The sequence below is a fragment of the Carcharodon carcharias genome, chromosome 2 (genome assembly GCF_017639515.1).
Source record: "Carcharodon carcharias isolate sCarCar2 chromosome 2, sCarCar2.pri, whole genome shotgun sequence".
NCBI lineage: Eukaryota > Metazoa > Chordata > Chondrichthyes > Lamniformes > Lamnidae > Carcharodon > Carcharodon carcharias.
The window spans coordinates 25,012,399-25,028,494 of NC_054468.1; the positions used below are offsets into that span (position 1 = coordinate 25,012,399).

The 16,096-nt window shown below is 41.5% G+C and overlaps 1 protein-coding gene across 2 annotated transcripts in view; it reads left to right on the forward strand.

Moving 5' to 3' along the window:
* The window catches only part of LOC121268984 (sodium/hydrogen exchanger 9-like), a 368,207-nt gene that overhangs the window by 124,765 nt on the left and 227,346 nt on the right, over nt 1–16,096 (forward strand). For both annotated transcript variants that reach the window (XM_041173300.1, XM_041173310.1), the window contains exon 7: nt 8,994–9,132. In XM_041173300.1, the coding sequence (XP_041029234.1) occupies nt 8,994–9,132 (139 nt within the window). The remainder of the gene's footprint in view (nt 1–8,993; nt 9,133–16,096) is intronic.

Genomic DNA, 16,096 nt, shown 5'->3' on the forward strand with positions numbered 1-16,096 from the left:
CTTGGGCCCTCCCTGTGTGAGTGTGGAAATCCGTCTCATCGTCCTGGAGGTGCTTAATGTTCAGCTTTCCCTCCCTCCAAGAACCCCTCAATCGTCCCCTGTATTCCTTCATCAAATTGTGATTGCGCTGAATACCCATGAGTTTACTTGTGGTGAGGAGGCACTAGGTGAGCTGCTCGTCCATGGCCCATGTCTAACATGCCCGTTTCAACACCCCCCCCCATCTCCAACCTTCACTGGGAACTGCCTGACGTCAGGAGTAGGGAAGATGCTAGGATCTATAACGAAGGATGTGATAACTGGACATTTAGCAAATGGTGATAGGATTGAGCAGAGTCAACATGGATTTATGAAAGGGAAATCATGTTTGTCAAACTTGTTGGAGTTTTTTAAGGATGTACCATTTAGAATAGACAAGGGGCAACAAGTGATTGTGGTGTATTTGGATTTTCAGAAAGCTGCCAATAAGAGAGGTTAGTAAACAAAATTAGAGCACATGGGATTTTGGCGGGGGGTGGGGGGGTGCTGTGGGGGAGATACACTGGTGTGGATTGAGAATTGTTTAGTGCACAGAAAACGGTAGGAATAAATGGGTCATTTGAGAAACAGAGTTAATGTTTTGAGGCTGTATGACTTCTTCAGAGCTCTGGATATTTCTCATTCTAACACTGCCTGATCCACTCTAGTAACACTTCGTCTACATGGACAGTCTTTGACTGATGGAGTGTTTTCCTATTATCTGTTGATGGGAGGTGGTGGTGAAGTGGCATTCAGAGCCGTCCTTAGGGTACGGTAAATTTGGGGGGAGCCCCATGCGTCAATGTCACGGTGTCCGATGTAATACAGCCTGATTTACTGTCTCTCGCACTCTAAGCTCAAAATGGGTGTTTACTGTTGGATAAAAGCGAATAAACGGAAGCAGGCATCCCCTCTCCAAAACTCATAGAAGGGTAGAAGAGAAAGCAGATCAGTGCCACATGAACTGGGATAAATCCCTGCCAAGGTAGTGGGCTGCGTGACTGGAAGCGAGGCGCGGGTTCAGCACTGTCCTTCACCCTTGGAGAAGATGGCAGCGCTGACCTCGGCCGCAGTGGCAGAGTGCCTTTTATTCCTAATCTCATTCACCACAGAGAGGCAGGATGAACTATTCTGAACTAGTAAACGTATTTAAAGCCAGTGTCCAACCTGCAGGGTAAGTCACTCATTTGCTGTATGTTTTTTTTTCAGTCCCGGGCAATTGAAACCCTCTGCTTCTTATTTATCTTTAGTAGTGTTTGCAACCAACATTTGCTTAACATTGGAAGGTCGACAGTCTTTTTTTTAAGTCGAATTATTTACTGCATAATGTTTGTAATTTTTTTTCCCCAAAAATTGAAGTGAAAGTCCTCACTCTGACGTTTAGGCTGGAATTTTCCAGGCACCACCACCACCACCACCACCACCTCTGTGGCAGGGCCTGTGAGCTACTGAAATCTCCATTCGCCTCGGTGGGATCGGTAGATCCTGCTGGTGTGGGGGGAGGGGGGTGGTGGTGGTGCTGGAAAATTTTGGCCTTTAAAAGTTTTCTCCAGTTGGAGTGTGGGATGTGTTAGTCCAAGTGTTCTAACAGAATCCCATAGAGATCTCCTGGATTTCTCCCTAACAAAAGGAGAGCCTACGACTATGTTCAGCCTTGGAAGAAAGGTGTAGTTTTACATGTGACAGTTGTCACAGCCAGCAGTGCAGTATGTGCTTGTAACCGAGTGCTCAGTAGCTGAGACGCTGCTGGTGCTCCTTTCTCACACATGCATTCAGAGGCCCAGCCTTCAAAGGAAACTTGTATAAAAATGTTATGGGGGGTGGGGGGTGCCCACACAGTGCGAGTTGCCTCGTGCCCCGCACCCCACTTGGGAGGGCCCTGGTGGGATTATCACTGGACTACTAATCCTGAGATCCAGGGTAATGCCCTGGGGACCCGAGCTGGAATTCCATCACGGCAGATGGTGAAAGTTGAATTCAGTAAAAAATCTGGAATTAAAAGTCTAATGATGACCATGAAATCATTGTCATAAAAAACCCACCTGGTTCACGAATGTCCTTGGGGAAGGAAATTTGCTGTCCTTATCTGGTCTAGTTCACATGTGACTCCAGGCCCACAGCAATAAATCCCCTCTAAAATGGCCTAGCAAGCCACTCAGTTCTCAAGACCAATTAGGGATAGGCAATAAATACTGGCCTAGCCAATTATGCCCCCATCCCAGGAACGAATAAAAAAAATTTGCACATGTCACTGCCAGCATTAAATTTAATTTCTCCTTTTTGTTTCTTTGAATTAGTAACTCCACTTTCTGCTTAATACTCAGTGACAAGTGTTTCCTCTTGGCCCTCCTGCCAACCACAGGACATCGTGCTGGCCTCTTTGACATGATAAGGCAGTAAAGACTAGAATTACAGAGAGACACTTGTTCAAACTGTGTGGTGTCACCAGATAAAGTGGGAGCTTGACAAAGTCATATGTGTGCCAATTTCAAATTGCTACACATGGTGCCATCGTCAATCGTAGCTGGTTTTCGGGTCCGTCCAGTTTTTGGGATGCTGGGTAGGAGGCCCTGTACCTGTACTGAGTAGTAGTCTGTTACAATGAAATCCAGACTCCCTGCTCAAGTACAGCATATTCCAAATAAGTCCATATTTGCTGCATTAGGCAATGGTTTATTCCAACTTAGTCTGCTATTGCTGTTTTAAGTGCAGTTTACTATATTGCTATTCAGCATTCACAGAGCTACACATTGGTCTTTTCTGAACTGGATACTAAACTGCTTTTGTCTCCACTCAGTGAACTAGGTATTAGACTATTTCACCCAAGTTTACATTCCCTAAATTAGGTGTCAGTATTCTACACGATTGTCCATTCGCCAAGCTCGGTGGTAGCACATTCCACCTGAGCCTACATTGACTGAGTTAGTTGGTTGTCTATTCAACCTGAGTATATTCCACTTGACTCTGGTTGATGGTCAAAACTTACTAAGCTTTATTTTAACACAAATGAAAATCAAATATATTTATTGTCTTATACCATCCCCCAAAGTCAAAATTATTCACAGCCCAATGTGAAATACTGTGAAGCCTTATGAAATGAATGTTGAGATTTGTATTCATGATTTGCAATCAAATTAATTTCCATTGTGCACTATTGTCAGCCCAGCCTTTGAAGGTTGAAAAATAATTGGCCGGTCTGTTAAGTGCAGGTTTGAAATTAGTGTCGATGGAGGCTGGTCTCCTATTTCCGCCTAGCTTGATATATGATTGATGCAAAGTGAAAAATGGGCTGCTTGTTGGCCCCATAAACATGGTTTTCGCCTAATGCTCTTTCAAGAATAATGAGGGTTCAAGAATAATGTCAGTGGAGCACAATAGCAGGGAAAGTGTAAAACTGATGTCGGACTCAAACATGTTACCCACTGACCCCGCCCGCCCGACACACCAGGATGGCTTAGTTTAAAGGCAAGACTTCAATTTCTGATTAAAGACATTTCCAGAGCCTCTACAGCTTCTGTGATTAGCGTTTGATTTATTTCGTCTGTCATTTACTAAAGGCTTGATTCGCAAGATATTACATATTGCTCCCTCCTCTTGTAAAGCCAATTTGTAAAATATAAAAACTGATGAAAATGATCTCTTCTAATGAGTGGAATGCTGGTGAGTCTAAGTACTTAAATCCAAAAGGCATATGGGTTCATAAATAACCAAATGTCTTACAGGGCTTGTGACTAACGTCTACAGATTGCAGCTTTAATGGGGAAGCATGTTTGACTATGTAAAAAAAAAATTATCTTGAGCAGCTGCAAGTTATGAGGAGTCCTGGTATTTATCTCATTGCTGGATCAGCAGTGTAGAGTTGAATGACATTTGTCTGTAAATGTTTTCAGGACAGCAGTAATATTCTGCATGGTAATTATGTAGGACTGTAATTGTCCCATGTCTGTATTGTCAACAGTAAGAGGAAGGCACAAAGAAGCTACAGTTATTATTCACTGACAGCAGTTTCAGTATTTATATGTAACTTTGAGGGGAATCTAGTCTAAAATCTAGAAGATCGGGAAGAGAATAAGAAGGCAGAGCTTCTAATAATAAGATAAAGCTGCCTATTTTGTTATCATCTAGCTCAACACTTTAAAAAAGCATTTTCAAAGTGCCCCTCAATTCCTAATCTCTCCAGAAATAAGTCCAGTTGTTTCTTGATCCCATTTGTGCAGTGACCTTCCTCGGTAAACTGTCCTAAAAGTCTATTTTCTTAATTTCAGAAAAACTCCAACTGATGTTGGGAGGAGAAGGGAACTTTCAATGAATGCTGGGTAATTTGATGCAGACTAAAGTTACCCATCTCCTTTCTGAAAGTGACCTGAGAGCTGATTTGCAATTTTTAATGAGGAATATGTCTTTGAAAGGAGAAAAACATGATAGATTTGTTTTGTATTTGTCCCGGACTTCAGTAAAAGGGATTTTATTCAGTGGAAGTCTTTAAGGACGGCTTGGAATGAAGATTGTTCTTCTGAAGTAGTGGCTTAGGAACATGAGGGCAGAAGATTGGGCTCTTTTATGACATATCTGACATGGGAGTGCTAGTGGATGTGAAGTGGGAAAGTTTCCCATTTCTTTAGCAATGAAACCTCTTATGTTGATGTTTGTTGAAGAGTGTAAAGACGGAGAGGGTAGCAATCTTTAGACTACTCCCGGTGCCATCTGCTAGCCAAAGTAGAAATAGGAAGACAGGGAGAATCAATGCATGGCTTGAAGCAGGGGGGCTTCAGATTCTTGGGGCACTGGGACTAGTTTTGGGACAGAAAGTAGCTATTCAAAACAGACAGGTGCACCTCCACAGGACTGGGACTAATATCCTTGAAGGAAGATTTACTAGTGTGGTTGAGGAGGGTTTAAACTAAACTGGCAGTGGGGTGGGCACTAGCACATGGAGGTGGCAAAGGAAAATAAGGTACAAAAAGTGAAAGCATTGGACAATACTAGAGAAGGAAGTGGTGCCATATTAGATATGAGCAGACTAAGAGGAATGAAAAGACAGGATTACAATGCATGTATGTAAACACACAAATTATGGTGAAAAAAATTGGTAAGCTACAAACACAAATAGCAGTTTGGGAATATGATGTGGTGGGAATAATGGAAATGCAGCTGAAAAAGTATCAAGACTATGCACTTGACATACAAGCGCATAAGTGTTCAGAAAAGATATGGATGGGAAAAATGGGAGGTGGGTTAAGAGTAATGATTAGGGAAGACATTGTAGTTTTGGAAAGAGAGGATTTCCTTGAGGGGACAAGGACAGAATGCATTTGGTTAGCGTTGAAATGCCAAAAAGGTAAGATCACACTTCCAAATAGTAATGGAGAGAGAGAGGAACAAATCTGCATGGAAACCACGTAAATGTGCAATACCTATAGAGTGCGGCTATATTTTTTTCTTTTCCCTCCTATTTTTAAATTTATTTCGATCTACTGAGATAATTAGTATTAGAGTAAAAGCTAAGGAGGGAGAGGAATTTCTAAACTGTGTTCAAGAGAACTTTCTTGATCATTTTGTTCTCGGCCCAACTAGAAAGGAGGCATTAAGATGAAAACAAAATACTGTGGATGCTGGAAATCTAGAGCAAAAACAAAAATACCTGTAAAAACTCAGCAGGTCTGACAGCATCTGTGGAGAGGGATACAGCTGACGTTTCAAGTTTGTATGACCCTTCATCAGAACTAAGACATATAGAAATGAGATGAATATATGCTGGCAGAAGGGGATGAGACAGGAGAGCTCGATAGAGGGTCAGTGATAGGCAGAGGCCAAGAAGAGACTACCAAAGATGTCATAGACAAAAGGACAAAGGAGTGTTGATGGTGGTGATATTATCTAAAAGATTATCTAAAAGCTTGTGTTCCAGTGAAGCTCAACGCAAACTGGAGGAAGAGCACCTCATCTTCCGTCTAGGCACTTTGCAGCCTTCCAGACTTAATATTGAGTTCAACAATTTCAGATCATGAGCTCTCTCCTCCATCCCCACCCCATTACCAATCCCCCTTTTTCCAATAATTTTTTTTACACTTTTTTTCTTTTCCCTCCTATTTTTAAATTTATTTCAAACTACTGTTTCATCTTCACCTTTTAGCCCATTTAGATCCCTTCCCCCCACCCCACCCCTACTAGGGCCATCTGCCACTAGCTTGCTTCCCTTAATGTCCCCATTATCACATCTTTTAGATAATATCACCACCATCAACACCCTTTTGTTCTTTTGTCTATGACATCTTTAGCAGTCTCTTTTGGCCTCCACCTATCACTGGTCCACTATTGAGCTCTCTTGTCCTTCTACCAGCATATATTTCATCTCATTTCTATATGTCTTAGTTCTGAAGTGACATACGGACTCGAAACGTCAACTGTATCCCTCTTAGCAGGATGCTGTCAGACCTGCTGAGTTTTTACAGGTATTCTTGTTTTTGTTCTAGAAAGGAGGCATTTCTGAATTTGATGCTGGAGAATGAATTGGGCCAAGTATCTGTGGGGGAACATTTGGGTGAGAATGACCATCATATCATATGGTTTAGATTAATAATGGAGAAGAGCAATCTAATATAGAACTTCTAAGTTGGAAGAGGGCTAATTTCAATGCGAAAGAAGGGACCTAGCCAGGGTAAAATGGAACCAGAGACTGACAGGAAAAACTGTAACAGATCAATGTGTGACCTTCATTGAAGCGATGCTTCAGGTACAGGCTAGGTACATTCCAACAAGGGTGAAAGGTAAAGGAGTGAAAGGTGTGGCTCCTTGGATGATGAGGGAGATAAACAAAAAAGCAGGTTGTGTTTTGTGTATCAGGTAAGTTGTTAAGCGAAGACTAGGTTAAATAAAATGGGTTGAGAGGGGAGGTGAAGAGAAAAATAAAACTGGCAAAGAGAGAGTATGAGAATAGAATGGCAAACAACACAAAAGGAAACCCAAAAATCTTTCATCAGCTTGTAAGTAGTAAGCAAATAGCAAATGGTGGAGTGGGTCCTATTAGGGACAAAGAGGGAGGTATATGCTTAGAGGTGCAGAGCAAGGCTAGAATACTTAAGAGTTCTTTGTACTAGCCTTTACTAAGGAACAAGAATCTGACAAAGTCTTAGTAGAATCAGAGATAGTGGAGGCAATGGATAGTGTGAAAATCGAAAGGAAAGAGGGACTGGAAAGGCTGGTTATGCTTAGGGTAGATAAATCACCTGGTCAGATGGCTTGCATTCCAGGTTGCTAAAGGAAGTGGGGGTGGAGGTAATGAAGGGGCTTGCCTCAATTTTTCGAGCTTCCCTAGATATGGGTGAGGTGCCAGAGGATTGGAAAGTGGCAAATGTGACACCCTCATTCAAGAAGGATTGCAAGGTCAGTCCAAGCAATCACAGGCCAGTTATTCTAAGATCAGTGGTTGAACAGGTTCTGGAATCCTTAAGCAGGGAAAAAAATCAACAGGCACTTTGGAGAGATTTGAGTTAATTAAGGGGAGGCAGCACGGATTTGTAAAAGGTAGGTTGTGCTTGACTAACCTAATTGAATTTTTTAATGAAGCAACAAAGAAGGCTGATGAAGGAAATGTGGTGAATGTTGTCTGTGTGGACTTAAGAAAACACTTAACAAAGTGCCACATAAAAGGCTGATTAATAGAATTGAGGCTGATGGAATACGAGGGTGAGTGTGCAATTGGATAAAAAATTGGCTTGAGGACAGAAAGCAGTGAGTTGTGGTAGATGGTTGTTTTTTGGACTGGAGAGTGATAGACAGTGGTGTTCCCCAAGGCTAAATAATCGGGCCATAGCAATTTTTGCTATATATAATGACTTGGATCTTGGGACTTGGAGTAAAATTTCAAAACATGCCAATGATACTTGGAGGAATGGCAAACAGTGAGGATGATACAAGTTGCCTGAAACAGGACATAGGCTAGTACAATGGGCAGACAGGAGCCTGATGGGAGTTGAATAGAGACATGCAAGGCAAGAGATGCCAGGGGAATGTGAGGGAAAACTTCTTTACACAGTGAGTGGTAATGATCTGGAACTCGCTGCCTACGAGGGTGCTTGATGTGGAAACAATCAGTGATTTGAAAAGGAAATTGGATGTGCACTTTAAGAAAATAAACTTGCAGGGCTACGTGTACTGAGCGGGGAAATGGGACTGACTGGAATTCTCTGCAGGATGCTGGCATGGACTCGTTGGGTTGAATAGTCTCCCTCTGTGCCATAAATTACTCTGGCTCTAAAAAGCTGTTCTTTGTTGTATAGGAACAGGAGTAAGCCATTCAGCCCCTCAAGCCTCCTGTTCTACCGCCACTCAATTAGGCTGATGTGCCTCATCTTTATTGACCTGTCTTTCCCCCAGATCTCTTGACCCATGAATTTAAATTAACCCAGTATCTACAACTTGTTGGTGTGAGATTTTCTGATTGTTGACTACCTTTTGTGTATAAAAAGTACATCCTGATTTCACTGCTATGTGACCTAACTCTAATTTTAAGATTATGCTGCCTTGTTCTGGATTCACCCACAAGTAGAAATAATTTCTCTGTATCTGCCCTATTGGATATTTTAAATTTTGATTTAGGGACCCATCTACCTTCTAAGCTCAAGGCAGTAGAAGCTAAGATTTATGCAAATCGTCCTCATGATTTTTAAAGAAACTTTGAGTCAAGGTATCATTCTGGTGAACCTGCATTGTGCCCCATACAGCTTTTCTGGAGCGTTATCCAAAACGGAGCAGAGTGCTCCTGATGTTGTCCTCTATAGCAACCGAATAGCTGACGCATCACTCCCTCACTTCTGAATTCTAACCCCACTAAGATTAAAACCAACATTCCATTCTCCATTTTGATTACCTTTGTAACCTGTGTGCTAGCTTTTAGTGATTTGGTCACAAGTGAACCCTCAAAACTGTCCTGATAGTTCGACCCATGCTAATGTTTCTCCTTTTCTTTTCACCAGCTCCATATCCATATACAGCCCAAAGGACAACCCAGATACATTTGATGCTGCTGCTTTCTTCAAATCAGTTGGGAACTTTGCTTGGATTTTTGCTGGCTCATTTGCCATGGGGTCAGCATATGGCATTGTCACGGCTTTGATATCCTTTCAGTGTAAACAGTAAGAATTATGCAAAATTTATCTCCATAGTTCGCAAGTGGAGCTGATCATATTCATTTTTCATCCTTTAATTTCAAATAAAACATCTTCGCCTCAGAGCTAATCTTAGTGGATCTCCTTAATTGGTCTGATTTGCGCTGGTGATCAATTTAGATTACTTGACTTCCTAATGACCTGTTAAATCGCAGGGAAGAGGTCAGTGAGTTCAGAGAGTGTGCAGGCAGTCTACATAATTGTTGTACATCATTTGTGTGGAGAAAATACTGGTAGAAATAACATTTCCTCTGTAGCTTTTCCATCACAGCTGAGCAACGACAGCACCAGCCAAGGTGCTTGTTCAGATGAATTCTCATATTGCAAAGCTGATGTGTTTTTTATTGATCGCCTATGCTGTGACAGCTAATGAGATCCAATCATATGCTCCAGCCTTTGTAATAGACATGCAACCTCACCTCTTCTCGGCAATCTGCTCAGGCTTGCTTGTGGAGATATCTTTTCAGGACAGGAGTTGCTGTGGATTTTCTAGCTATCTACCACGTCACTGCTGACAAGTTGACCAACGTGCCGCTCCGCAGGGGAGCGGGATGCAAGTTCAAGCCCACAATTCCCCAATCTGTTGACCCTCCGTTCGGAGTGTTACTTTCAGAATGCAGTAGCAACTGGACAGCAAACCATTTCAAAAAGAAGTATAGAGAAACCTCAGTAATTGGGCCAACGCCAATGTTCCAGGTTTGACTAAGGTAAGATAAATTAGGAAATATTGAATTGATACCAATTTAGGGTCTTTAAAGCTTGAAGGTAATGGGAAAATGTGAGGATGGTTGTCAGGAGCTTCTCTATTTTGAAGTCCTGGGAAAGAATGAGTTAGAATAAGAGACTGTGTACATAATCATTTTTATATAGTAAGGAGGAGGACAACATCCTAGGAACTTGGAAGACACAAGTGAAGGAATTTAAAAGGAGGACTGATAATAATATCATTAATACAGAGAAAAAATAAGTTTGTGGCAAAAGATCAGAATAGCTTATCAAGAAAGAAATCAAACTTATGTTTTCATATGGAGCAGGAAAACGGCTGGAGGTAGAAAGGAAAAGAGTCGAGGTTCAAGGAGGTGCCCAGTTGTTTTAGAACCACAGGTTAAAGTGAGAAAATACTACTGCAGGTGATGGCTATGGGGCTGAGATACCGGAGATACTGCAACAATTTGTGATTTTTTTATGTTTTAGCTTTTACAATGTTTGTGATGTCCTTGGACAGTAAAAAGAGAGGATTAGTCGTTGTCACTGCTTGAAGTTGAAGGAGAAAGTTAGGAGATTACAAGTAGCATGTTTTCTGTCCAGGTGATGTCCTGGACTAGCTGCATGGTAGGGGTACCCAACCAGTAACAAACTGGCAGTGCAGTTTTACCAGCATTTTTATTTGATGGAACAGCTTCCCAAAGTGGATTCAGGCAATGCTGCTGAGTCATATTTGGGCATAGTAATTTCCACTGTTAACAGTGTTCATAATTCCTCAAGAAGTGATGGTACAGAGAGGGAAGGGGAGCTGAGCAGCCACAAGGATAGGATAAAAAAAATGGAGTTCAGGAGAATGATCACAAGAGTGAGATAAATGGAGAGAGAGGGTGATTTAAAAAAAAAATCTGGCAACCAGCTTAGAACATGGGAAGACTCCAGTAGGACTTAATGCCCATTAGAGATAGTGATGGTAAGGTCAATATGAACCAAGACCTACCCTCTAGTCCTTCGATGGGACAGGTAAGAATTGGGCAGGTTTTGCTCATGTACCTTTTATATGTCCAACACTTGACTAGTGTGGGTACCAATTCATCTTTAGTGCTGCAATAGCCTTTTATCTCTGGAGGAACACACACTACAGGCTGGCTTTGTTAAAGAGTGGATCTTCAGACAACTTTTCTTGGTGGAAACATTTAACTTTATTTGCAAGACAGTAGCATCAACTACCTGTGTGCATCAAACTCCATAACTAATGAAGAATTCTCCTGAAGAGGTTCTCTGTGCTGCTAACACACTGGTCTACACAGTTCATGTGATCTTACTACACAGGATTATTCTTAAAGCTACAGTCCTACATTTCCCTAAACTATAATTACTGCACTATTGCTGCAAGGTTCTCTGTGAGGCTTCATTTGAAAATTTTATGTTTGAACCAGTAGCGTCCATTTTCATATTTGTTGAAGAAAGAAGGAACAGGTGCCCTCAGGGGGCGAATTTCATCCTAGATTTTTTTCTCCTTCAGATGTCACTCTGAAAAATACCTATCCCTTTAGTTCTAACCAATAGAAAACCTGACTGCATGTGCCGTGAAGGCCTGCAACTTGTCTTTTAGGCCAGATGATGACTATGACTCTGTAGTTGCAATCAGTAAAGCAAAGTACAAAAAGGACTAGCAGGTACGAGTGCTGTCGGGCCCCCAGCTGATGTGTACAGCCAATGAAGAGCATGGTTAGCATTACCTCTCAAAGTAATCATTTGAATGAGCAGGAAGCATGGATTTGGCATGCTGCCTGCACTACATTGAATGTGCGTGGGTTGGTTATACATTGCGATCCTTGCACCTAGCTTTGAGACCTATCCAGTCAGCCTCCATAGAATCATGGAGTGTTAAAGCACAGAAGGAAGCCATTTTGTCCATCAAATCTGAGAAAGCTCTTTCGAAGAGCAATCCAGTTAGTCCTTCACTCTTCACCCATTCCTCCAATTATCCTTTGAGTATTTAATCTTATTCCCTTTTGAAAGCTATAATTGAATCTGTATTCACCACTCTATAAGGCAGTGCATTCCAAATCCTAACCACTCACTGCTTAACCTTTTCACAACATTACCTCTGGACCTTTTGCTAACCATTTTAAATCTATGCCCTCTGATACCGGTTCTACAGCTATTGAAGAAACAAATTCCAGTTTCTCCAGTCTACCCAAGTAAATGTAATCTCTCATCCCTGGAACCATTCTTATAAATCTCTTCTTTAATCTCTCCACTGCCTCCATGCCTTCAAATGACATTCCAAGTATTTTCCCTGGCTTCCATCTCACCCATTGTGTGATGGGACAAATACTAGATGAACACTGGTCTTAAATCAGGGCCCTATGCTTCTTGTAACATATTGCATCAATCTAGCATCACATATAGTCATTATGGCACAGAAGGAAGCCATTCAGTTCATTGTATTAATGCCAGTTCTCTGTAGAGTAACCCAATCAGTCCCATTTCTCCACTCTGTCCCCATAGCCCTGTAAGTTTATTTCCCTCAAGTGTGATTTAATTTCCATTTGAAATCATTCATCGTCTCTGCTTCCATCAGCCTTGTAGGCAGAGTTCCAGGTCATTGCCACAAGCTGCATTTGAAAAAAAAGCATTCTTCCTCACATCTTCCCTGCATCTCTTGCCAAAACTTACATTGACGGGGGAATACAATGTTAAAATCAGCTAATAGGAACAGCTTTTACAAACCTGAACAAAACCTATACCTTGTGCACATATCTAATCCCTCTTCAATATTCTTTACTCCAAAGAGAACAACCCTGGCTTCTTCAACCTAATCTTGCAGTTAAAATCCCTCATTCATGGAACCATTCTGGTAAACCTCCTTGGCACCCTCTCGAAGACCCTCTATATTCTTAAAGTGTGGTGACCAGAACTAGATGCATTACTCTGGCTGTATAAGCAACCTTTACAAAGGTTGAGCATAACTTCCCTGCCTTTGTCCTCAAATGCCTTGAGGCAGTGCAGTGAAGGTTCAGCAGACTGGTCCCTGGGATGGCAGGATTGTCGTATGGTGAGAGATTGGGCCAACTAGGCCTATATTCACGAGTTTAGAAGAATGAGAGGGGATCTCATTGAAACTTATAAAATTCTGACAGGGCTGGACAGACTGGATGCAGGGATGATGTTTCCTTTGGCTGGTAGGGTCTAGATCAAGGGATCACAATCTCAGGATAGGGAATAGGTCATTTAGGACTGAGATGAGGGGAAACTTCTTCACTCAGAGGGTGGTGAACCTATGGAATTCCCTATCACAGAATGCTGTGAAGGCCAAGTCACTTGAATATATTTAAGAAGGAAATAGATAGATTTCCAGACTCTAAAGGCATCAATGGGTATGGGACGAGAGCAGGAGTATGGCTTTGAGATAGAGGATCAGCCATGATCATATTGAATGGTGGAGCAGGCTCAAATGGCTGAATGACCTACTCCTGCTTCCATTTTCTATGTTTCTAAGCCCAAGATCCCATATGCTTTGCTGACTACTCTGTCAATATGTCTTGCCACATAAGATCTACGTACATGCACCCCTGGGTCCCTCTGTTACAGCACACTCTTCAGAACTGTGTCATTTAGTCTATATTGCCTTTCCCAATAAGCTTTTGCCAAACTGCATCACCATAAATTTCTCTGTATTAAATTCAATCTCACTTATTTTCCCATTCTGCTGCAATTGGTTTGTATCATCCTCACTGTCTGCCACACCTCTTAAGTTTGGCATCATAGGCAAATTTTGAAATTTTATTCTGTATTTCAATATCCAAATCAATTATAAATGTTGAAAAAAGCAGTGTTCCTGGCACTGACCCTTGGGGAAGACCACTGTCGACCATCTTCCTTAAGCCAGTCTTCCTTAAAGGCTGTTTTATCCAAACTGACAGTGACCCTGCTATTCCGTGAGCCTCAATTTTGTTATCCAGCTTTTTATGTGGTACTTTGTCAAATAGTTTCTTAAAATCCATATAGGTAGCATCCATTGCTTTCCCTTCACCAACCTTCACTATCACCTCTTCAAAACAACCAATTAAATTAGTCAAGCACAATCTACCTTTTACCAATCTGTGCTGGCTCTCTTTAATTAACTCTAACCTCTCCAAGTGCTTGTTGGTTTTTTTTCCCATGGTTATTGTTTCTAAACCTTATCCATCACTGCTATCAATCTGACTGGCCTGTAGTTACTAGGAATGTCCTTGCACCCTTTCTTCAATAAGGATGTCACATTGACCACTCTCCAATCCTCTGGCACCTCCCCTTCTAGGGAAGATTGGAAGAGTAAGGCAATCCCTCCCACTACCTCTACCCCGACTTCCTTTAGCAAGCTGGGATGCAAGCCATCCAGGCCAGGTGACTTATCCATTTGAAGCACAGCCAGCCTTTCCAATACATCCTTCCTATCAGTTATCATTCTATCCATTACCTCTACCAAATCTGCTTCTACTGATACTTTGTCAGCATCCTCTTCCGTAGTAAACTCCAATACAAAGTACTCTAAGTATTTCAGCCTTGCCTGTTTTTCTAAGAATATATCACCTTCTTTGTCCCTAATAGGCCCCTCCCACCTCTTACTACCTACATACTATTCCTGTGCTGGTAACTGTCAATTGCCATTCTATGCTTTGTATTCTCTCTTTGCCAGTTGTCATTTTCTCTTCATTTCCCCTCTCAACTTCTTGTATTTGGCCTGGTTCTTGCTTGAAGAATTCACCTGACATGCATCATCCACCCTCTTTTTTTTTGTTCACATTCTCTCTTTCCTCATCATTTAAGGAGGCCTGGCTTTGGTTCTCTTACTTTTTGCCCTTGTTGGAATGTACCTAGCCTGTACCTGAAACATCATCTCCTTAATGATCATGCATAGCTCTATTATAATCTTTCCTGTCAATCTTTGATTCCATTTTATCCTGGTGTGAGAATAGATGGGTTTTTTTTAATATTTTGTAGAATATTGTGTTATTCTGTAAAGAAGGTGGGGTGTCTGTGATCTTTTTAAAAATCTGGGCAAGAGTTTAATAGGACTCAGGTTGTCTTGAGGGTTGGAAACATGAAAAGGATGGAGGTGTTATGTTTGAGCTGCAAATAAATAGGTTAGATCTAACTTTTGCATTTTTAGCAAAGTTGAGAGCTTGTTTGACCATCAAAGGGGAGTCAGAGGTGATGAGAAACATATTTGCATCTTGCAGTAGTCTCATAGGTAACCATTAGTGGGGATATGATATTTTATTAACACAAAAGCGAATACAAGATGGAAACATGAAAGATCTTCTATTTGGGAGGGTTTGAGTTCAGAGTGGTGTGTGAGAACAATGGAACTGAGATGAAAGGGAAAAAAGTATATTAGTGTTACTGTGGATAACTGGATTTAGCTGTTGAGCTGGATAGCTGTTGGGCTAGAGATAGCTGGAGCTGTCTGAGCTGTTGAGAAATCTTGGGATGCAGCAAATAGTTTTATTCTTAAGTGAATTCCATTGCAAGGTAGAAGAAGGTAAAGGTCATGTGGTATACCTTTATTGAAGCTACAGCAGTTTGCCTTGTGTGATATTACTGGACTTTTCATATATAAACATAGGTAAGGGAGTGTGGCCTGGAGGGTGTTTACCTGTGGGTTTGACCAAATACAGAGCATGTTTGGGGAATACTTTGTAAGACTAACCTTAATTGTGTAACTGTAATCTTGCATACCTAAATTTTCTTTAATTAAAAAAAACTTTTACTTTTAATTTTTAAAAACCCAAAAGTGTTACTGGACCTCTTACTGCTGAGGTCGTGACCTCATCATCTCCTTGTCAGAATACAAAAACAAGCTTGTGGCCCGTAAGCCAAGTTTCCCTCTGGGATTTGGTTTGCGCAGCAATGAACACCGCCCCTGGTCATAACATCTGGCTATATCCCTTCTTGTCCCATTCAAACTAACTCTCTTCCAATTTCAAAGATCTAGTTTAGATTGTTCCTTGCTTTTCTCCATTGCTAATCTAAATTTTATGATATAATGATCACTGTTACCAAAGTATCCATGACACTTGGTCCACCTCATTCTCCAGCATCAGATCCCAAAATGCCTTCTTTCTAGTTGGGCTGAGAACATACAGATCCAGGAAGATCTCCTAAATACATTTCAGAAATCCCTCCCCTCCTTATCCTCTACTCTAACATATTTGTGT